This window comes from Hemitrygon akajei, chromosome 5 (genome assembly GCF_048418815.1).
Source record: "Hemitrygon akajei chromosome 5, sHemAka1.3, whole genome shotgun sequence".
In the NCBI taxonomy this organism is placed as follows: Eukaryota; Metazoa; Chordata; class Chondrichthyes; order Myliobatiformes; family Dasyatidae; genus Hemitrygon; species Hemitrygon akajei.
Genome location: NC_133128.1, coordinates 172,895,812 through 172,920,283, shown reverse-complemented (window position 1 = coordinate 172,920,283; position 24,472 = coordinate 172,895,812). Strand labels below are relative to the sequence as shown.

Here is a 24,472-nt window from a genome sequence, read left to right as displayed (position 1 = left end):
GTTGTTCATTTATTTATTGAGAAAAATGATCCAATATTACATGTACTTGATGGAAATAGTATTTGAACCTCTGGGGTAATACTTTCTACAAAAGCTGTTTGGAATCAGATGTTCCAATCAATGAGATGTGATTGAAGGTGTGAGTTGTGGAGGTGCCCTCCCCTATAAAAAGACACACAAAGTCAGGTTACTGACAGAGCCTGCTCTTCTCAAGAAAGATCTGTTTATGTGCACCATGCCTCGATCAAAACAACTTTCAGAGGACCTTAGAAGAAGATGCATTAAGTTGGAAAAGGCCACAAGACCATTTCTAAAGACCTGAGTGTTTATCCACCCACTGTGAGAAAAATTATCTATGAATAGAGGAAACTCAGTACTACTGATACTCTCCTTCGGAGTGGGAATCTTGCAAAGATCACACCAAGAGCACAATGTGCAATATTGAGGAGATGCAATAGAACCCAAGGATAACAGCAAAAGACTTACAAAAATCTCTAGAACTTACTAAAGTCTCTGTTCACGTGTCTACTATAAGAAAAACACTGAACAGTGGCATTCGTGAAGGACACCACTGCTCTTCATAGGAAAACATTGCTGCACGTCTCAAGTTTGCAAAAGACCACCTGGATGTTCTCTGATACTTCTGGGACAATGTTCTGTGGACAGATGAGACAAAATTTGAACTTTTTGGTAGAAATGCAAATTGCTATGTTTGGAGAAAAAAAGATGATGGACTCTGTATTAAAATACTTAGGGTTTTCTTTTTGTTTACCTGGATGACATACTTGTTGCCAGTGCGTCCAAGTCCGAACATGTATCTTATCTCCACACACATCTCGAGCACTTGTTGGTCTTCTACAACTCCACCCCAGCAGTTTGACACACCTTCTTACCATGGTGGACCTTAGCACTAGGTGGCCAGAGGGCAACCCTCAAGCATCAACAACGGCCGTAGACATGGCTCAGGTATTCATCAGCACCTGGGTGGCTCAGTTTGGCACCTATCTGATATTTCATCTGACTGTGATGCTCAATTCATTTCAGACCTTGGGCTGTGATGGCCCAGAATCTCAGTGGTAGGAGACTTCACACCATGGTATATCACCCGCAATCCAATGGCCTATGTGTGCAGTTTCACTGCTTCTTAATGGCTTCTCTGAGGGCTTCCCTGACCAATGTGTGTTGGCATGATCTACTCCCATGGGTCTTGCTGGGGTTCAGAACTGCACCAAAAGAGGATCTGCAGTCATCTGTGGCAGAGTTGCTATTTAGGCAGCTATTACGAGTGCCAGCTGGTTTCATTCCTGATGCCACAACCGCTTGGTTGGCCTCTTAATAGCGATCCACCCTCTTCAGTAAATTCAATTCCTTTGCATCTATTCCTACCTCCCATCATGGTGTACAGCACTCTTCAATTCCTGTTGACCTACATTCTGTTTCATTTGTTTTCATCCACCATGATGCAAACCAACATCCCCTTAGGCCTCCTTACGATGGTCCATTCCACATTTTAGAATGGGGAGAAAATATCATAGATAAAAGGGGTAAACTTGAATGTATTTTGTTAAATTGCCTTAAACCAGCCCACGGAGATTTGGAGTCTTCCACTGGCATGCCCCTGGCATCACAACATAATGTCAATGCATCACTGAACAAGCCAGAGGCACCTGCAGTTCCTCCACCCATGGAACACAAGACCCCAGCCAAGTGGCTTGTCTGAGCACAGGCAGGTTCACATTGTCAGCCTGTGCAGGATAATGTAATTGGGAAAAATGTACATAATGTACACAATTCACAACCATTGACATTGAGATGGGATTTCACTTTAAGAGGTAAGTCTGACAAGATGACACTTAGTGCATTTTCTGTTTAGGTGTTGGAGTTCATTAAAATGTGTTATGGGTTTCATTAAACATAAAACACCTCACTTTGTTTTATTGCGAAAACCTACAATACAAATGTCTGTTTTTTCAGGAAGCAACCATTCTCTTCTTGCCAAAGAAAGGAAATATTGTCTTTCCAGTGACCACAAGTGGGAAACATGAAAATCCACCATCTCAAATAGTCGAGATTTTAAAAATTACTGTCCAAACCCTTGCAAACTTCTCCAAGGGATGAAGTTAAAGATTAAAGTTTGACCCCGTAGCTGAATGTTTAATGATAAATCTGGATCTTTGTGACTAATACTTTGGGCACATACTTCGATACAAATCACATTTCAGGTTTCTTAACAGTCTAGAATGGTACATCAGAGAAAAAGGAGCCAACTTCCATTAGTTATTGACAAATACATAGAACATACCAGTTTGCAGTACAAGGATTACCTGAAAAATGTTCATTGGAGGGACATCTTCATTTAAAGGCTTATTGTTATGAGAGTGCTCTGACCATCACACAAGCAGGAAGACCAACACTGGGAAGTTGGTACAGTAGTTAGAACTTGTGGTACCAGCAGCTATGTTATGAAATTCAAAGAATCCTTATCAGTATTCCACTATTCTCCCTGACAAGCAGGGAAACTCACCAAATTAGAACACGTCAATACAAATCATTGTGTCAACATGTAGCAAAGAAGAATGACAGAAATGCATTGCATTATTCCATCGATTATCTAGATGTAGACAGAACTAAATCATTTTTCCCACTGGATATCTGTAATAAAAAGAAATCCATTTAATTTACCAGAAAATATTTATTATCTTGCAGTGTTCCTGTTTAACTAATATGCAATTCAATTAGTTTAAATTACACATTTTTAAAAATCTGCTTTCCAGTTTGTCCAGTAGTACCAATTCAAAACTTGGAGTATTGTAAACTTGCCTGGTTTGTGTTTCAGATTAAATGTTCTATCCCTGATTGTTGTCCTGATTTTATTGTCAAACATTTCACTTTGGAATCATTTTGTCACCAATGATATCCCAAGGAAGAAATCAGTTAACAAATACTGTATGTTCCTTTTTATTACTATTACTAAAATCTCTCATAGAAGAAGAATCCAAGTATTTCAGTTTTGGAGATTTATTATCCATTATTTATATTAGCATAAAAATCAATTCCTTAACAAACTGCTGTACTTCAGTGAGATAACTGATCAGCATTAAAAAGAAACACAGATGATGTATTATCACTTTATTGTGTGTCACTAGTGTTTGCAACATAAATCATTAAACAGTAAAATAACCTACACTAGTACTTTATTTTAGTGAGAATTTTGTTTCATTTGGACATAAAATGTAGTGAGATCAGACTTTTAGCTTTTTATAAAAGTGTTTTTACAAACAATTTTCAGTATGCTGTCATATAATCAATCTTGTAATCATGGCATAAAATAGCAGCTACTATAAGGAAAAATAAAAGCTGGCCCTTGCTAAACGTTGTATCTTTTGTATTTCATCTGTTAAATAGTTAAATTTTTTAAAGCAAAGAATAAATTAAATAGAAGTGGTGCAAAGGATGAAACATTAACAAAAAAACTTTTTTGTTCTTCAACTCTCTGTACAGTTTTCTACTCTAAAATTGGCTGAAGAAGAATAATAAAGTGCTATTCATCTGCAGGTGCAATACTTCCACTTAGAAATGGGATGATGTTTGAAAGGAAAGGAATTAGTAGCATGTTGTATTAGTCTTTTGTAGTACATTTTGTTCTGGGCCTCTTAATTTCCCTGTTTTGAATGCCAAGCAGCCAGGGTCTTGGTTTAGAACTAATAACCATCATGCATATAAATGCTGTGAAAGAGCTGTTTAGCAAGTTAATAAAAAGTGTTCTTATGTCAGCCCTTGTGGAAATGGATACAATACAAACATTACAGCTGAACTCAGTGCAAATTCTACTGAGTAAAACCAGGGGGTTATTGTTCAGAATCTATGAATAATAGACAAGTTCATTTCATTGAATATGCTGTCAAGCATACAGGAGACTAGTGCGGCTGTGCAGGGTTTTGTTAACTAAAATCAATTCATTAAATTTTATTGCCCAGTGAGAAGCAGATTTACGTTATTGTGAAAACATCATCAAATATTCATGGTCAAAGATAAGTAGTTAATGTATTTAATTAATTATGTGTTTTGGGACTTAAGTATAAATCTCTGCTCAACTAATTTTTGATGCCTTCAGAAAACCATCTGTAAATTAAAATACTTCTTCAATATTATAGTATAATATTTTAAATTTTTACCTTTTATTTGGCCAAATGATTTTGGAGGTAAAGTAAAAAGATTAATTCAGTCCAAACTTGCAAACAGATGATATTTATTGCACTGCTAGATCAGCCAGTCACTTTATAACTTCATTCATACATTTGGCCTATAAAAAATGAAGCAGGTGAAAACATTACTTTTGATTTTTAAACAGGAAATTTGCTTTCACTTACCAAAAATGTGTATCATGAAGAAGAGAGAAGCATAAAATAGAATAAAAACTCTTTTACATCAGTAGGTACATAATAACCATTTTGAAATGTGTTAGAGTTTATAATTGTCTATTTACATACTACACGCTTAAATATTTAAACTTATTGGTTCCAATAGTTCCCCTTTACAATGACACTGCATTAATTTGAGAATTCTTATATTATACTGTACATTTCCCCAAAAGGAATATCAATCAGCTAACCCAGACCTGATTTTGTTTCCATGAGTTTTAGCTGATATTAGACACATTTTTCCCTCGGCTAACATGACACATACTGGCTTTAGACAGCACCTTGATAGGTCTCCAAACTCCTTAGTTTGATACATTGAATTTGTTAGCTTCATTGATGTTGAGGATGAAAGGTAGTACCACTCTCTTCTGTAAATACAGTCCTTAAGTAATTGTGGACCTTATTGCTGCAACAAAGCATCTGTTTTAATTGTGGCAACAATTGCTGTACCAATTACTGGAGCCAGTTTAATGATATTTTTCCCAGGAACTGCTACATTGTTTGTTAGGCACAATTTGCTTTCTTTATATACTGGAAGACTTTCAAGATAGAGCTGTATTGAGTGCTGTTGTCTTTTGAAGCACAGAACGTGGGCTTAAACAGTAAAATGAGCTCTACTGGTGCTTTCTTTTACTTGCCACACATTCATCCCAACAATGAGCAAGTGCACTGAAGTGATTTAAAGAGGCCTGATTTCACTAAGTTGCTGCACACCAATTAACTGTAGTGTACATTCAGAGCATAGCAGGTGTACACATTCGATCTGTATGGAGTAGCTTGCTGATACCAAAAATTCAGTTACAAAATGAAAATGGACACAGCATGGAAGTATGATTGAAAGTGACCTCCTTGGTTGTGTTCTATGTAAAGGTTTGAGATGTATGAGAAGACTGGATCACTGCTCTCTGCATTTGTTGGACTATGTAATTGTGTACAATTACTATATATACCCAGTCACAGCCACATGTAAAGCAATAGATAGCACTTTTCTAAATGTAAAAAAATAGGGCTTAAAATATATGTCCTGACCTCTATTATTTTTCACTAGAGAAACAATTTAGTAAATTTCGCCTGTCTTTGATTTTATTTGTCTAGCTGATATGTGAAATTAAAACAATAATGTTACCCATTTATGCAATATTATATTCATAGTTCAGTACTACTTTAAGGATTGAAGTTATATTTCAGAGTGACATTTTCCATATGAACTTGAAAGGACACTGTTAATGTATTAGCAATAACAACTGAACTAGTCCACATGATCCCAGTTTTATTTTAATTTACAAAATCTTGAAAAGCAAAACTGCAAATGCTATGTAAGTTATCCTAGGCTGCTCTATTGTTCGAGAACAAAGATTCAGAAAGAGTACAAAACAAATGTGAGGCTAATGGAACATACTACAAGATACTCTTAAGATTATTTGTTTTCTTAATAGTCTTTCCTCTTTTCTTGCTTAGCTGTGCTTACTTCTCCTCCCCCTTTTGCCACTTCTCACCTTTCACCTTCCTCTTCTGTCATTTGACTTCTCTTCCTTTCATCCATGCAACTCCTATCTTCCATTTACCTTTCTGTCGTCCTGCTTACATCTCCCACTGTCTTCTCTCCAATGTCATTTCTCTCTTTTCCAACTGTTCTCCTTCACTAATGCTTCCTAATGCTTTTATTCCTCTCCACGACCTTCTTCAGCCCCCGAGGAGAGCCACCAATGCAACCTGCAGCTTGGTCATCTTGGGCTGAAGTACGCAGGTGTTTCCAATGAGTGGACAGCCGCATGGCTGCATTACCGGACGGCATCCCAGGGCAGCTACTCAGAATGTGTGCGACACAACTGGCAGGTGTATTTGCAGAAATTTCTAATCTTTCCCTCTTCCAGTGTAGAGTGCCCTCTTGCTTCAAAACATCCGTCATTGTCCCTGTACCTAAGAAGACCAAGGTAACATGTCTGAATGACTGGCGCTCTGTCACACTCACCTCAATAATAAGCAAATGCTTTGAGAGGTTGGTCAAGGACATCTGCAGCATGCCACCACCGAAACTGGAACCCTGCAATTCACCTACCGACACAACTGATCGATAGATGATGCAATAGCCACAGCTCTACACAGTGCCGTTACACACCTGGACAAGAGGGATGCTTCTGTGTGAATGCTGTTCTTGGACTACAGTTCAGCATTCAACACCATAATTACCTCCAGGTTTGATAGAAGGTCAGAGACCTCAGCCTTCACCCTGCCTTTTGCAGCTGGATCCTGGATTTCCTGCCAGATCAAGGGCAGGTGGTAAAAGTGGGCTCCTTCACCTCTGCCCCTCTGAGTCTCAACACAGGAGCCCCCCCACCCCCAGAGCTGTGCCCTAAGCCTCCTCCTTTACACTTGTATACCCATGACTGTGTCACTACCCACAGCTCCAATCTGGTAATTAAATTTGCAGATGATACTACATTGATTGGCCTTATCTCAAATAACAATGAGGCAGCCTACAAAGAAAAAGTCATCACCCAGACAGAGTGGTGTCAAGAAAACAACCTCTCCCTCAATGTTGCAAAAATTAAGGAGGTGGTCATGGACTACAGGAGGAATGGAGACAGGCTCACCCCTATTGACATCGATGGATCTGGGGCTGAGAGGGTGAACTGCTTTAAGTTCCTTGGTATATACATCACCGAACACCTCACTTAGTCTGTACATACCAGCTGTGTGGTGAAAAAAGCACGACAGCACCTCTTTCACCTCAGACAGTTGAAGAAGTATGAATCCCCAAATCCTAAGTTCTTTCTACAAGGGCACAATTGAGAGCATCCTGACTGGCTGAATCACTGCCTGGTATGGGAACTGTACTTGTTTTCTTGACACCACTCTGTCTGGGTGATGACTTTTTCTCTGTAGGCTGCCTCGTTGTTATTTGAGAAAAAGGTCACCAATCTTTTTGGTGATTGCTCATCGTACGGTGTGTCTTGGGCATCTGAAACCTGGCGGAGCCCATCCTTCTTCAGGTTTTTTTTTTACAATGTCGAGTTGCTAGCTCGACACTCAACCCAGGCACAGATGGAGACCATGCAAGGGAGCCAGCCAGATTCGAACTTGGGACCTCTCGCCCCGAAGTTCAGCGCTGATGCCACTACGCCACCAGCCGGCACTGTACATACTATTTATTACAAATTACTATAATTTGCACATTACACATTCAGACGGAGATGTAACATAAAGATTTTTACTCCTCATGTATACGAAGGATGTAAGAAATAAAGTCTATTCAGTTCAATTCCTGACCCCCAACCCTTCTGCCCTCTTACTCCTTTGTCAGTTTCTGCTATTATTAATTTCCTTTTATCTTAGTTTATCATATTTGCTTATCACTCTTTTCTCTCCTTTTCCATTTGCTTTTCTTTCTCAAGTCATATTTACAATTTCCAAGAGCCATAAACAAAATGAGTGTTTTCTTCCTTTGATATTATGTCTCTGGTATTAACTTTATTATGTGTTTCTATTTGTTTGTACCTATACTATAAAATTGTAGGCCATATTTCTTCTTTCTCTGTTATCTCTCCCATCCCTGCACCCCCCTCCCACTTTATTCCAGAGTGGCACAGTAGTCGTTCAGCACAAGTCAGCCAACAGAACAAATGCTGCTGAAGTAATTGATAACTGAGCAAGGGTGTAGTCTGGGATAGAGAAAGAAGCTGAAAGCAAGCCATGCCTCTGTGAATTAAGGGGTGATGTTAACGGGAAAGAGAACAGCTAAATTGAAGAAAAGTCAGACAGAAAGGATTACCTCCATAATAGGGAAGGGGTTGGTGCACTGTGTCACTTAAGGTAATGCCTGGGGAAGCAGTGTGCGTATTGGCTGAACTCATGAATAATGGATAAATATAAGATTATTTTTTATAGATTGAAAATAATAATTGCGTTGTAATAAGCCCTTACATTGAATCAATTAATAACTTGAATCCAAAAAAATGGACTGCTCTACATCCTCTAACAAGAATAGGGAAAAAAAGGGACTAGAAAAATTATATATAATTTGAAACTGCTGTATACATTTTTAATATAATAGTGTTGGTTTTGACCTTATAAGAAAATTATCTCAGATAGAGCTCCTTATACCATTGCTGCCTTGACTTAAGGTTGATTCTTTGTTCCTTTCAGGTAGAGCTCATGGGAGATATAAAGGAGGGCTTTTCTTTTACTTATTAAATGAAAAATGTATTTCATATGTATCATTTACTCTATTTTTTCATATCAGATTTTGCTCCAAACTGTAAAGGATGGTGAACAATGTGATTACATTGAACACCGTACAAAATATAATTAGATGACTTCATGTTTAAAATGCAATGTGGTTTCCTGGTTCATTACATTATTACAAGTTACATGTTATTGTACAAGATTTTAGTCATGCACATCAAAATTAAAAGTTGAAAAATAGCTTGTGAACTTCTAAAAGAATGTGCAGATTGTACGATTTGTCTCACCTAGCAATCACTATGAAAACAGAAATTTGCCAGCTGCACCTTGAAGTAAACTTGTGACAAAAAATATTAAGGAAATGCAGGCAGTATCTGCTGAGAGATCACATGTCAGCTTTACTTCTATCCTGGAGCTTGTTATAGATCAAAAAATTCATATCAGGTCATCAAATACACATGAAAAGATTTGGCAAAGTACATGTGTTCCATCAGTAAACATAGCACCAGGATATTTAGCATTGGAGATGGGTAGGAACAGACAAGTTAGGAAAACGTTTAATTGGAGTAAGGGGAAATATGAGGCTATCAGGTAGGAACTTGGAAGCATAAATTGGGAACAGATGTTCTCAGGGAAATGTACGGAAGAAATGTGGCAAACGTTCAGGGGATATTTGCATGGAGTTCTGCATAGGTACATTCCAATGAGACAGGGAAAGGATGGTAGGGTACAGGAACTGAGGTGTACAAAGGAGATCTAGTCAAATCTAGTCAAGGAGAAAAGAAGAGCTTATGAAAGGTTCAAAAAACTAGGTAATGATAGAGAACCAGAAGATTATAAGGCTAGCAGGAAGGAGTTTAAGAATGAAATTAGGAGAGCCAGAAGGGGCCATGAGAAGGCCTTTTCAGACAGGATTAAGGAAAACCCCCAAGGCATTTTATAGTATGCAAAGAGCAGGAGGCTAAGATGTGAGAGAATAGGACCAATCAAGTGTGACAGTGGGAAAGTATATATGAAACCTGAGGAGACAGCGGTGGTACTTGATAGATAGATAGATAGATAGATAGATAGATAGATAGATAGATAGATAGATACTTTATTCATCCCCATGGGGAAATTCAACTTTTTTCCAATGTCCCATACACTTGTTGTAGCAAAACTAATTACATACAATACTTAACTCAGTAAAGAATATGATATGCATCTAAATCACTATCTCAAAAAGCATTAATAATAGCTTTTAAAAAGTTCTTAAGTCCTGGCGGTAGAATTGTAAAGCCTAATGGCATTGGGGAGTATTGACCTCTTCATCCTGTCTGAGGAGCATTGCATCGATAGTAACCTGTCGCTGAAACTGCTTCTCTGTCTCTGGATGGTGCTATGTAGAGGATGTTCAGAGTTTTCCATAATTGACCGTAGCCTACTCAGCGCCCTTCGCTCAGCTACCGATGTTAAACTCTCCAGTACTTTGCCCACAACAGAGCCCGCCTTCCTTACCAGCTTATTAAGACGTGAGGCGTCCCTCTTCTTAATGCTTCCTCCCCAACACGCCACCACAAAGAAGAGGGCGCTCTCCACAACTGACCTATAGAACATCTTCAGCATCTCACTACAGACATTGAATGACGCCAACCTTCTTAGGAAGTACAGTCGACTCTGTGCCTTACTGCACAAGGCATCTGTGTTGGCAGTCCAGTCTAGCTTCTCGTCTAACTGTACTCCCAGATACTTGTAGGTCTTAACCTGCTCCACACATTCTCCATTAATGATCACTGGCTCCATATGAGGCCTAGATCTCCTAAAGTCCACCACCATCTCCTTGGTCTTGGTGATATTGAGACGCAGGTAGTTTGAGTTGCACCATATCACAAAGTCCTGTATCAGTTTCCTATACTCCTCCTCCTGTCCATTCCTGACACACCCCACTATGGCTGTGTCATCAGCGAACTTCTGCACATGGCAGGACTCCGAGTTATATTGGAAGTCTGATGTGTACAGGGTGAACAGGACCGGAGAGAGTACGGTTCCCTGCGGCGCCCCTGTGCTGCTGACCACCGTGTCAGACCTACAGTCTCCCAACCGCACATACTGAGGCCTATCTGTCAAGTAGTCCACTATCCAATCCACCATGTGAGAGTCTACTCCCATCTCCGTTAGTTTGTGCCTTAAGATCTTGGGCTGGATGGTGTTAAAGGCACTAGAGAAGTCAAGGAATGTAATCCTCACAGCACAACTGACCCCCTCTAGGTGAGAGAGTGATTTGTGCAGCAAATACGTGATAGCATCCTCCACTCCCACCTTCTCCTTATACGCAAACTGAAGAGGATCCTGGGCGTGCCTGGTTTGTGGCCTCAGATTCTGTGTATTATCAGCCGCTCCATGGTCTTCATCACGTGCGACGTCAAGGCAACAGGTCTGAAGTCATTCAACTCCTTTGGTTGTGGTTTCTTCGGTACCGGGACAATACAGGATGTTTTCCACTGTCTGGGTACTCTTCTCTGCTCCAGGCTCATGTTGATGATGTGCTGTAGTGGTTCTCCCAGCTCAGTCGCACAGGCCCTCAGTAATCGTGGGGAAACTCCATCCGGTCCAGCCGCCTTGCTGGTACAGATCTTCCTCAGTTGACCTTCCACCTGTGCAGCCGTAATCCTGGGCGTGGGCAAGGTCTCCTGTGAGTGGCTATTTTCCTGTGAGGGAAGTAAGCCTGGTGTGGATTTCTGCGGTGAGGATGAGATTGAGCTGTCGAACCTGTTGAAGAAGTTGTTCAGCTGGTTCGCTTTCTCCACATCTCCACTTATGTTCGCCCCCCGCTTTGCACCGCATCCGGTGATGATCTTCATCCCATCCCACACCTCCTTCATGCTTTTTTCCTGCAGCTTTTGTTCTAGCTTCCTCCTATACTGCTCCTTTGCCCCCCTTATCTGTACTCTGAGTTCCTTCTGAACTCTTTTAAGCTCCAACCGATCACCATCTTTAAAGGCCCTCTTCTTCTGGTTTAGGAGGCCTTTGATGTGACTAGTGATCCAGGGCTTATTATTGGGATAGCAGCGAACAGTTCTAACAGGGACAACTGCATCCACACAAAAGTTAATACTTTTGTATTATGTATTTTGTATTATAATAATGGAATACTTTGCTTCAGTATTCACTATGAAAAAGGATCTTGGCGATTGTAGGAATGACTTACAGTGGACTGAAAAGCTTGAGCATGTAAATATTAAGGAAGAGGATGTGCTGGAGCTTTAGGAAAGCATCAAGTTGGATAAGTCACCAGGACCGGATGAGATGTACCCCAGGCTACTGTGGGAAGCGAGAGAGGAGATTGCTGAGCCTCTGGAGATGATCTTTGCATCATCAATGGGGACAGGAGAGGTTCTGGAGGATTGGAGGGTTGCAGATGTTGTTTCATTATTCAAGAACAGGAGTAGAGATAGTGCAGGAAATTATAGACCAGTGAGTCTTACTTCAGTGGTTGGTAAGTTGTTGGAGAAGATCCTAAGAGGCAGAATTTATGAACATTTGGAGAGGCATAGTATGATTAGGAATAGTCAGCATGGCTTTGTGAAAGGCAGGTCGTGCCTTATGAGCCTGATTGAATTTTTTGAGGATGTGACTAAACACATTGATGAAGGTAGAGCAGTAGATGTAGTGTACAACAACGCATTTCAGCAACGCATTTGACAAGGTACCCATTCAAGGTTTATTGAGAAATTAAGGAGGCATGGAATCCAAGGGGACATTGCTTTGTGGATCCAGAACTGGCTTGCCCACAGAAGGCAAAGAGTGGTTATAGAGGGGTCATATTCCGCATGGAGGTCAGTCACCAGTGGTGTGCCTCAGGGATCTGTTCTGGGACCCCTAACCTTCGTGATCTTTATAAATGACCTGGATGAAGAAGTGGATGGATGGGTTAGTAAATTTGCTGATGACACAAAGGTTGGGGGAGTGTGGATAGTATGGACAGCTGTCAGAGGTTATAGCGGGACATTGATAGGATGCAAAACTGGGCAGAGAAGTATTAGATGGGGTTCAACCCAGTTAAGTGTGAGGTGGTTCATTTTGGTAGGTCAAATATGATGCAAGAATATAGTATTAATGGTAAGACTCTCGGCAGTGTGGAAGATCAGAGGGATCTTGGGATCCAAGTCCATAGGACACTCAAAGCTGCTACGCAGGTTGACTCTGTGGTTAAGAAAGCATACGGTGCATTGGCCTTCATCAATTGTGGGATTGAGTTCAGGAACTGAGGCGTAATGCTGCAGCAAAATAGGACCCTGGTTAGAACCCACTTGGAGTACAGTGCTCAGTTCTGGTCTCCTCACTTAGGAAGGATGTGGAAACCATAGAAAGGGTGCAGAGAAGATTTACAACGATGTTGCCTGGAGTGGGGAATGTACCTTATGAGAATAGGTTGAGTGAGCTCGGCCTTTTTTCCTTGGAGCGACAGAGGATGAGAGGTAACCTGATAAGAGGTATATAAGATGATGAGGCATTGATCGTGTGGATAGTCAGAGGCATTTTTCCAGGGCTGGAATGGCTAGCACAAGAGGGCACAGTTTTAAGGTGTTTGGAAGTAGGTACAGAAGAGTTGTCAGGGGTAAGTTTTTTTACACAGACAGTGGTGAGTGCATGGAATGTGCTGTTGGCAACGGTGGTAGAGGCGATGGTGATAGGGTTTTTTTTAGATACTCCTGGATGCTCAGACATGGAGCTCAGAGAAAAAAAAAGAGTGCTATGTATAACCCTAGGTAATTTCTAAGGTGAGGACATGTTCGGCACAGCTTTGTGGGCTGAAGGGCCTGTATTGTGCTGTAGGTTTTCTATGTTTCTATGATATTAAAATATCATAATATATATATAATGATCAGGATATAATATATAATAATGTTTTGTTCTGAATTATATGGTATGATAAATCCTGCTGGGGAACTGTGCTAAAATCCTAAGTCAAAAAATAACCATGTGCAAATCAAAAAGAAAAACAAATGGTTCCTGGGTTATGGAACTGTTTTGTTTCTGTACACTGATTTTTACATGTATTTTTCTATAGGTACTAATATTTTATCACTCTTCATACAAGTCCTAGAAGTCTTTTATTTAATTGAATACTCACTGTAACACTACTCAAAATTAAACTAATGGATATATGCTGTATCCAGTTGTTAATAAATACTACAAAACATTTTACTATTATTAATCAAGAGAAAATCTGTAGATGCTGCAAATCCAAGCAGCACACACAAAATGCTGGAAGAACTCAGCAGGCTAGGCAGCATCTATGGAAAAGAGTATAGTTGGTGAATGATCTCCGTCTGAAACGTCAGCTATATTCTTTTCCATAGATGCTGCCTGGCCTGCTGAGTTCCTCCAGCATCTTGTGTGTGTTATTATTATTACTATTAGCTTGAAAACTCTTTAAAAATTTATGGGAGAATTTGTGAAGTCAAATTTCTGTGTCAGCTCTTCAGTAACCTGGGGAGTCCCTGTATACTGAAATGATTTTAGTGGAATTCATAAAGTATGGATAATGTGTCATAAGGGGGGGGCGTTGGGAGTAGACCCAAATGCAAGACACAGACACTGAGCTACCAGGAACAGGACTAGGTGTGAAAAGGAAGCAAGGGAAGAGAGGAAGAGAAGACGCTGGACATGACACCGGTTCCAGACGAGACAAGGACTCTGGGCCTGGGCTAGGACCTGACTAGGATAGGGAACCAGGATATGGAACTGGGAACTAGGAGCCTGGGCTTGGACACCGAGCCAGAGACAGGACAAGGACCCAGAACCTGGGTCTTGACTCGGGCTCAGACTCCAGAACCTGGCGAGGACAAGATGTGGCTACAGGACGAGGAAAGACAACAGGACTGGACATGAGACTCCTGGACAAGGGAACCCCAGCACAGGATGAGGGAATCCCAGCACTGGGCTGGGCAAGGTACTCCTGTGCTGGGCAAGGTAGATGGACATGACGTGAACCCAGAGCCTTGGTCTAGGGAGAGGCAACAGGACAGGACGTGAGACTCCTGGACAAGGAAACCCCATCACAGGACGAGGGAATCCCAGCACCAGGCTGAGCAAAGTACTCTTGTGCTGGGCGAGGCACATGGACATGATGAGAACCCAGAGCCTTGGTCAAGGGAGAAACAGGAACATTGAACACCGAGCCGGGAACCCTCCTTGGGTACAGGACGTAGGGCCAGGACTCATTACACAGAACACCAAACACGATGAGACAGTTCCCAATGCTAGTCAGTGGCAAAACAGCTGGACCTACCTAGCGAAGGCGAGGACACGGACAGACAGTTCCAAACAGGGCGAGGCACCAGGTAGAGGTATGGCAAGGCAAGGCTCCAGGCAGAGGCTGGGCTCCAGTCAAGGTGAGGCGAGGCAAGGCTCCAGGCAGAGGCGAGGCAAGGCAAAGCTATGTTAGGCTCCAGAAGGAAGGTGAAGGGAAGGAATACAGACAGAGGGTTAGGCCAGGAACAATCCAGCAACCTGAGGCTGCATCCTGCAGCTATTATGAAGCCAGCCCAAACAAGAATCAGGTGCCTCAACAGAAACTGGGGAAACCCAGAAAACCTGGAATAAGGTACATGGACCGGACCGTGAACCGGAATGCGGATTTCACGGACTGGACCATGATGTAATGAAGTCTTTGAGTTGCAACTATCCTAAATATGATGTCCAAAATTATAAATGAAGCTGCAACACTGAGGTAATGCCAAAACCAATATCTTCCAGACTGTGGCTGACAGCCTGCATTGCCCATTCCCTGAAATTATCCTCCTTGGATTTGGAAGACTGACCTTGTTTTGTCAAGGTCTTGAGCAGTGGTCATTGACATGTGTCACAGAGACAACCAGAACAAGTCCATGAAAATCTTCTGCAAGGCACAGTTTAGCTTTTTCAAATTTTAAAACTGACAGATTTGTCAATGCATTCAAAACCCCACAAGTGGTACCATGTCTAGAATGTTGGCTGAATCTTATTTTTGTAAGTATGACATAAATTTTAGGTATTAGGATTGTGCAAAATAACTTGACTAACTGGGTCAAGCTGAGTGTTTTAAAATTATTTTTAAATTCCAGGTACTGGGATTGTGCAAAGTGACTTGACTGTCTGGGTCAAGCTGGGTGTTTTAAAATCATTTTTATAAAGTAATATTTAAAATATTTCAGTCACTTTGCAGGGGTATTTCAAGACAGACAAGAGTCAACTATATTGTTTTGTTGTTAGATACTGGGCACAATCTGAAAGGATGCCAGATTTCTTTCCTTGAAGGATCATTAGTTACACATTTACAATCCAATAGCTGTATAGTTACATTTTTGTTACTAGCTTTTATTTTGGAAAAACGCATTTAATTTCCTCAGTTCCTCATGTCCAAAGGATTGAACATGCATTTCCTGATTATTAATCTAGGACTCTAGATTATGCTTCTATATTTCCCAATTTTAATATATAGAGAATTACAAACCATTTCAACTCCTTTCATTTTGTTGTGTTGCATTACTGAACCAACATATTTGTCTTATCAAGAATACCATAAAATTAAATAAAATGGGTCTTCAATTAAATTAATGTTTACCTTCTCAATTCTCAAGAAAATAAAATAAATGTAATAATTGTTTATCAACTATTGTCAAAAGGAAAAGGCAAAGAACAAGTATTCAGACTGAGGTTCTGAGGGTATCACAAGTTATGGATCTGACTGACATCTTGCAACGCTATCACTTCTAGTAGTGACACTTCTAGACAGTGGAGAAATAGACAGGCAAGGTGGTGGAGGAGGCTCTAAATTTATCCCCATGGTCAATCATGGCAAGACACAGCATTTGGATGCTAAAGATAAAGCTGAAGCCTTTGCAACTATGCCCAGTGAGAAGTGCTAAATACACAATTCACATGGACTTCCTTTCTCGGCCTCCACTGTCACAGATGTCAAGCTTTCAGCATTCATTTTTTTAAATCATTGAGATACAGCATAGAGTAGGCCCTTCCAGCCACATTGCCCAACAACCCCCAATTTAACCCTACCCTAATCATTGGACAATTTACAATGACCAATTAACCTACCAACTGGTACATCTTTGGACTAAGGGAGGAAACCAGAGCACCCGGAAGAAACTCACACGGTCACAGGGAATGTACAAACTCTTTACAAGCAGCAGTGGGAACTTGCTCCACATGTTGTCAAGAAACAGCTGAGAAAATTGGATACATGAAGGCAATGGGACCAGACAATGCACCCGTTATAATACTAAAGTATAAAACGAGCTGCACCTGAAACAAGCTGTTCCAGTACAGTTACAGTGATCTGACAATTGGAAAATTGCCCAATATGTCCTGTTTTCCAAAAGGGTACAACCAATCCAGTTAATTATCACGCAATCAAATTACTCATAATGATCAGCAAAGTGAGGAAATCTTGGACAGTGCTACCAAGTGGAATTTGTCAAAAATCTGAAAACCAATGGATTAGGATTTTGCCTTGGATTTCTCAGCCCCTAATCTTCAAAACCTTGGTCCAAAAGTGGGAAAAAAGAGCTAAATTCCAATGATGAGAGACTGCTCCTTGCATAAATATAGCATTTGACAATCAAGGAACCCTGGTAAAACAAGTTAATCACTATCAAAAGGTGGAATACTCTGCACCCTGTGACTCTATCACTCTGGTTCCAGTGGTTGCTGATAGTGAGGAGGATAGTCTTAGGCTGTAGGATAACAGTGCTTAGTTGGCAACATGGACAGAGCAATGGCAAATGGAATCTAATCCTAATAGGTGAGAAGTGACGTACTTTGGGAGGACTAAAAAGGATAAGATTTACACAGTAAATGGTAAGACCTTATGCAGTATTGAGGGAAAGATGAACCTTGATGTATAAGTCTTTAATCCATAAACATGGTCACATAGAAGACATCAGGGACATTTCCCAGGACATAGAAAATAAGATCAGGCAAGTTAAGAGTACAATTTCATATAACATTGACTAGGCTACAACTGGAGAACTGTGACCTGTTCTGGTTGCCATACCATAGGAAGGATATGATTTCACTGAAAAAGTGCAAAGGATATTCACCAGGATGTTGCCTGGCAGGAAGGATTTCAGTTATAGGGGAAACTGGATAGGATGGATTTGTTTCCCCTGGAGCAAAGGACACAGAAGAGTGACCAGATAAACATAAATAAAATTATTAAGGAATATATATGTTTGAAAGTAGGAAATGTTCTACTATCTGTTTCAGAGCAGAGTTATCTGAAACAAGAGTGCACAGATTTAGAACATACAACAGTATAGAAATGTACAAACCCTTCAGCTCATGGTGTTGTGCCAAGCTTTTAGCATACTCCAAGGTTAAATTAACCCTTCCTTCCATCACAGTCCTCCATTTTTCTTTCATCCATGTGCCTATCTAACATTTTCTTAAAAGTCTCTGATGTATCTGCCTTTACCAACACCCCAGCAGTGTGTTCCATGCACTAACCACTCTCTGTAAAAAAACTACCTTGAACATCCCCACTGTACTTTCCTCCAAACACCTTAAAATTGTGCCCTCTCATATTAGCCATTGCTGCACTGGGAAAATGCAAAGGCTGTCCACTTTATTTATGCCTCTCATCATTTTATACATTTTTAGAAAGTCACCTCTCATTTTCCTTCACTCCACAGAGAAAAGTCCTTGCTTGTTCAATCTTTTCCAATAGGGTATGATCTCTAATCCAGGCAGCATTCCTGAAAATCTCCTCTGCACCCTCTCTAAAGCTTCCATATCCTTCCTATAATGAAACAACCAGAACTGAATATAATACTAACATTACCTTGCACCTCTTGAACTCAATCCTCCAACTAATGGAAAGCCTGTGGCGACCCACTTTCTGCGCAGGCGAACTGGCTCACAAATAGCCAGAGCGCGGGGGGAGACTTTGGTAATGCACCTCTGATGTCATTTCCGCCCGGCTAGGGATTAAATGCCAGCACCGCAAAGTTTGAATAAACTAGTCTCAAAACGACTTATCAACTGCGTGTCGTTATTTCAGCGCTGTGTGTAGCACATCGCTACAAGCCTGTATTAGGGTCAAGAGTTTTGAAGGGATTTGAGAAGGAAGTTTTTCATCTAGAGGATGGTTACAATTTGAAATGCACTGCATTTATGGAGGCATGCAATCTTGCAACAATTCAGCAGCATCTTGATGGGCATTTGAATGACAAACCATAAAAGGCATGGGCCACGTGCTGAAAAATGGGATTAATGTAAATGGGTACTTAATGAACAGCATGGGTATTGCCCTATTTCTTTTTTCTATGATTAAGGACAAGCTGGCAAATTGGAACCAGATTGGCTTGGCAACGGGAGGCAGTGGGCGTTGGTAGTGGTTTCTTTATTGATTGGAAATCTGTAACCAGATTCAGTGCTGGGACCTTTGACGTTCTTACAATAATAGGTTGGATGTGAATGTAGGAGGTATAATGTACTGACAGATGATACAAAAATTGGTGATGTTGTAGGTGGCAAGTAAGATTGTACAAAATAGATCAGTTGGAAAGTTGGCAGAAAAATGGCAAATGGAATCTAATCCTGATGTGCAAGTTGATGTATTTTGGGAAGGCAGACAAGGAGAAGATATATACATTAAATGGTAGGACCCAAGGGAGAGCTAACTAACAGAGGGATGTTCATCTTTAACCATGATGGAAGTGTCTGAAGCGCATAGGTATAAGGTAAGAGGTAAGAGGTATAGAGAACATCTGAGGGGAACTTTTTCACCCAGAGTCTGGAATCCCTGTCTTATGAGGTGGTGGAGGCAGTTAACATACAACATTAAAGCAGGCCTTGGACATGGTGCTGAACATTAGGTTGCTAAACAAGGTGAGAGACCATGGAAAGATACTAGCATAGACAGAATATTAGCTGACTGGTAGGAGGCAAAGAGTGGGAAAAAGAGGACCTTTTCTGGTTGGCTGCCGGTGAACAGTAGTGTTCCATAGTGGTCAATATTAGGATTGGTTCTCTTGAAATTTATATGTCAATGATCTGGATGACAGAATTGATGGCTTTGTGGCTGTCTGTAGATGATATGAAGATAGGTAGACAGGAGTCTGCAAGGAGTCTGCAGAAGGCTTGTTGGGAAGTGTACGGTCATGCACTTTGGGAGAAGAAATAAAGGCACAGACTCTTTTCTAAACTGTGAGCAAGTTCAGAAATCAGAGGTGCAAAGGGGCTGGGGACTCTTTGTGCAGGATTTCCTAAAGGTTAACTTGCATGTTCAGTAAGGAAGGTAAGCACAATTTTGCCATTCATTTGGAGAGGACTAGAATATAAAAGTAACAATGAAAGTCTGAGGCTTTATAAGGCTTTGGTCATACTATACATGGAGTATTATGAGCAATTTTGGTTCCCATATCTAAGAAAGGATGTGCTGGCAATGGGGAGGATCCGGAGAAGGCACAGGAGAATTATCCCAGGAATTAAAGGGTTAATTTATGAGGAGCATTTGATGGTCAGTACTTGCTGGAGTTTCGAAGAATTAAGGGGAATTTCAATGAAACCTATCGAATATTGAAAGACCTAGATAGAGTGGATGTGGAGAAGATGTTTTTTATTGTGGGGGAGTCTAGGTCTAGAGTGAACAGACTCAGAATAGAAGGATGTCTCTTTAGAACAGTGATGTGGAGGAATTTCTTTAGCTAGGGAGTGGTGGATCTGTGGAATTCATTACCACAGATGCCTGTGGATGGCAAGTCATTGGGTATATTTCAAGCAGAGGTTGATAGGTTCATGGTTAGTAAGAGCATCAAAGGTTACAGGAAGAAGGCAGGAGAATGGGGCTGAGAGGAATAACAAATCAGCCATGATGAAATAGTGGAATATATATCTGATGGGCCAAATGGCCTAATTATGCTCCTATGTCTTATGGTCTAAAGAAGCATATTTTAGAAGTACTTCAATAGACAAGACACAGAAGATTATGGACCTACACAAGTGAATGGCATTAGCATAGATCGGTACAACAGGTGACATAGACATAGTGAACTACAGGATCTGTTTCTATGCTGTTTTATTCTCCAGCTCAATAATCAGAAAGATTTAGCTAGAGTTAAAATCAGGCTGAGAAATGTTAAAAATCATATATAAACAGCACAGAAAAAGGCCTTTCATCCCAACTCATCCATGCTGAATGAGTCCCATTTTCCTGCATTTGGCTCATACAGTATATCTCTAAACCTTTCCTCTCCATGTACCTATCAAAATGTCTTTTAACCCTTGTAATTGTACTTCCCTCTGCAAGCTCATTCCTTATATTCACCATCCTTTTTGTGAAAAACTAGCTCCTCAGATCCCATTTAAAAAGTTCCTGGGTAGATTGTGACCATCCACCTTATTTATGCCCCTCATGATTTTATAAATCTTTAGGTCACCACCTTTTTTAAATGTAGTTAATGACTTTGTTAACAATTGTACAGGCGACGCCATGGCTCAGAAAGACAGAAAGTCATATCAGGCAAATACAACAGAGATGAAGGAACTCAATGAAACCTACCAAATATTGAAAGACCTAGGTAGAGTGGGTGTGAAGAGGTCATTTCCAATAGTGGGAGTTTCTAAGACCAGAGAGCACAGCTTCGGAATAAACTGACATCCCTTTAGAGCAGAGATGTGGATGAATTTCTGTAGCCAGAGGGTGGTGAATCTGTGGAACTCATTACCACTGATGACTGTGGAGGCCAAGTCATTGGGTGTATTTAAAGCAGAAATTGATGGGTTCTTGATTAGTAGGGGCAAAAGTTGTGGGGAGAAGGTAGGAGGAAGGTATGGGGTTGAGAGAGAAAATATATCAGGCATGATCTAATGGCAGAGTAGACTCAATGAAATGAATGGCCTAATTCCTCTCCCCTTTCTTATGGAATTGCAAGAGTGGTATAGAGTCCTTGGGGTAAGCAGCGTGGAAGAGAGTAGTTAAGATAGCTGTGGGAGATATTAAGCCTATCTCCCGAAATGAAGTCAGAGAGATCCAGGAAAGTATGTGTCAGAGGTTGACCATATGGTGAAGCCTAGGTGGAAATTATTTGTTTAAAATACAAGTGGGAAGGGACTGGACCACAGGGGATAAAAAAGGATAGAAATCAAGGTTAGGCGAGTCTGCTACTGCAGTCTTGCTTATGGATTAAGATTTTGGGTAGGTGATAGAAGTGGGCTGTGCAACGTGAGTGCACTATAAGGCTGGAAACTGTAGGAAAAGATCTCCCCAGGAAATTAAATCCATGATTATCTGTGTGACCGTCACATAGATAGTGAGGTCACAATCAAAAAGGAGATATGAAGATCAATTCACCAGACCACAACAGCACCTTCTTTGTCAATGGGTCAAATGATAATATCAAGTTGGTATAACAGTGTTTGGAGTGCTGCAGTTTCAGAAAGGAGAAAGGGATAATTTAGACCATGAGAAGAGAATGGAAAAAATTGTCAGTATCATGTTGACAGTTAGCAATGAATGAATGTGGAGAGCATAACTGGCTACAGTGAGGTGTCCAGGTGTATTGAGTACTGAAAGTAGATAAAAGTGTCCAAAGAAATGGGCACAAAGGAAGAAGGAGAAGAGTTTAGTATCACATCAAGATCAGAATTACCTGCCATGGGGACATAGTGGAATTGAGTAAAGTTCTCTGATGGAGACTGGACATCCAAGATCAGAGAGAAATAAAGATTAGAAAGGATGTTGAGAATATGCAAGGGTTGGGACTACAGTGAGGAATGAGGTCTGAGAAAAGTGAAGTGAGTGAAATATCTAGAGGGATATTTGAATGCAAAAGCTTTTGCAGTCCTTGGTGACTGAAAGTCATCCATTGCACCAGCAAATGCAACAAAGAATAAACTGGAAATGCAGGATATATCAGCTCAGCATTCAGTCGTGGGAATGGAAGGAGTAATTGTAATACAGGTTGATTATTTCTTCACAGAAATGCTCGAGGCCAGATGTGTTTCAGGTTTCAGATTTTGGAATATGTTGTGTGATAGCTTGAGATCTCCGTCATTTCTGACTCTGAATTTGTGTTACTGGTAAATGGTCTTTGTCTGACACTTGTTCATCACACATATATACTTAGAGTAATAATGATTACATACCATTAATATAATGAAAATATAATGTGTGCAGGGTAACAAAAGCAGCACAGTATCAAAGAATACCTGAATCAGCTGATGAACAACAATGGCAGGCTTTCAGTTTCCGCCTGTGGTGCTATGTTTTGATTTAAAGATTGCAGTACACTGTATTTCTACCATTTTTTTTTAGATTTTATGTAAGGTATAAAAACAAGCAGCACTGCAGACTTGTTCTGGTGCTAGATTTTCAGCAGCCACGATCTTTGCAAACTTATCAATGAATTTTTCTGCTGCTTTGTGATCAGAAGATGCCTTTATCTTTAAAAATTAATGCTGTGACTTTTCTTAAATTTCTGCAACCAGCCTGCTAAATATTCACAATTGCTTTCAGTTTGCTGTGATAGGATGTTTCATAAACAGCATACTGTTAAGCTGCGTATGTTCACTCCAATGCTGACAAATTCATTCTTTCAATGCGCGATTGAGATCTTCATTTTTAAAAATTTTATAGTGTTTTTTTATTTTGCCTGTGATGTGCAGAGACCTGGGAACCTTCCCAGCCCGTGTGGAATTTTCCATTTGTGATGTCATGTCAGTACTCAGAAAGAATTTCGATTTTGGAATTTCAGATGAGTGGTACTCAGCCTGTTTCTGTGATAGATGGAGGCCCAAGCAGAAGAAGTGCTGAGAGAGAGAATGTCTGCAGGGGGTAAAAGAGTTAACTGAAAAAAAGTGCTGTAAGGATGAAATGTAGATGTCCAAACTCCAAATAAAAAGGAATGTTGGAAATATGCACTGGACATGTACAGTCAGAACAGTAAGATTTGTTACAGCCCTTCACACAATCTCTCCTCAGAATTCAACAATTTCAGATTAGGAGACATAGTTTATAATAATGTAACTGTTGACAGTTTCTCTGAAAGGCCATTGAGCTGAAAAGCTAAGCTTTTCACATATACTACTACCTGGCTTGCTGAGAACTTCCAGTATTTTCTGATTCCACCTCAGATTTCCAGCAGAAATTTTATTTTGTTTTCCTATAATCGTTTCACTGAATTGGCTGTGATTTTCTGCAAGTGCAACAGAAAGATTAATTGTACTTTCTGCTCGCTTTCTTAAAACCTTGCCCTTCAAATTGCACCAGAATACTAACTTAAAAGAAAATAGCATGCAGGTCTGCCAGGAAAAAAAAGACATTACAAATCTGTAAATTTGCAAAGAAATGGCCTCGAATTTAAGGACTGGTTATCTTTTGCCACTAAACTCAGTAATATAGCAACCTTACTCCAGTAAAGGAGAAAACGCTATGGCATTCTCTCTCCCCAGGGGCATTAATCTACATTTGAAGAAGTGAGCTAGCACCCAGGGCAGGTGATAGAAATCGCCGTTCCCCGTTGCTGCCTGATCGGGGAACCTGTGAGCGGCCCTGCCCCGGGCAAAGTGAGCACTAGCCGCCGAAACGCTGGTCGCCCGCCCGCCCGGACGGACGGACGGCCCCACATGGGGAATGCTGGGACATCCGCCCCAACTGTCGCCAACATGGCGCCCGGCGCGCTGCTCAATCTTCGCCGAAATATAGCAGGTAAGCCACTCGTCACGCTCAACGCTACCCCCGCCAAAGCTGCGGGCAGGCGATTATCTAGCCAGGAAGGCTTCTCCGTGAACTAAACTCCGCAGACACCTGCCAGACTTTAACGGGGCGAGACGTTTTCTACCCGCTCCGCCCCGCTCTCCTGCCGCACATGCGCACAATATAACAG

General features: G+C 40.8%; 1 protein-coding gene and 1 long non-coding RNA gene across 11 annotated transcripts in view; one reads left to right on the top strand and one right to left on the bottom strand.

The window, feature by feature from the left end:
- LOC140728467 (uncharacterized) lies at positions 1-24,472 on the bottom strand. 6 transcript variants are annotated; one of them, XR_012099078.1, is made up of 6 exons: positions 23,998-24,379; positions 23,675-23,782; positions 14,881-15,037; positions 5,987-6,341; positions 4,176-4,303; positions 1-2,652 (listed from the first exon to the last, which is right to left on the bottom strand). It is a non-coding gene; the product is annotated as an uncharacterized lncRNA (long non-coding RNA). The 6 variants fall into 6 exon arrangements; XR_012099079.1 differs by lacking the exon at positions 5,987-6,341; XR_012099081.1 differs by lacking the exon at positions 14,881-15,037.
- The window catches only part of metap1d (methionyl aminopeptidase type 1D (mitochondrial)), a 130,926-nt gene continuing 130,647 nt past the window's right edge, over positions 24,194-24,472 (top strand). For 2 of the 5 annotated variants that reach the window (XM_073047221.1, XM_073047226.1), the window contains exon 1: positions 24,244-24,294. In XM_073047221.1, the coding sequence (XP_072903322.1) occupies positions 24,252-24,294 (43 nt within the window). In that variant the 5' untranslated portion in view covers positions 24,244-24,251. Of the gene's footprint in view, positions 24,295-24,472 lie in introns of all 5 variants that reach the window. The other 3 variants (XM_073047223.1, XM_073047227.1, XM_073047225.1) reach the window with 3 other exon arrangements.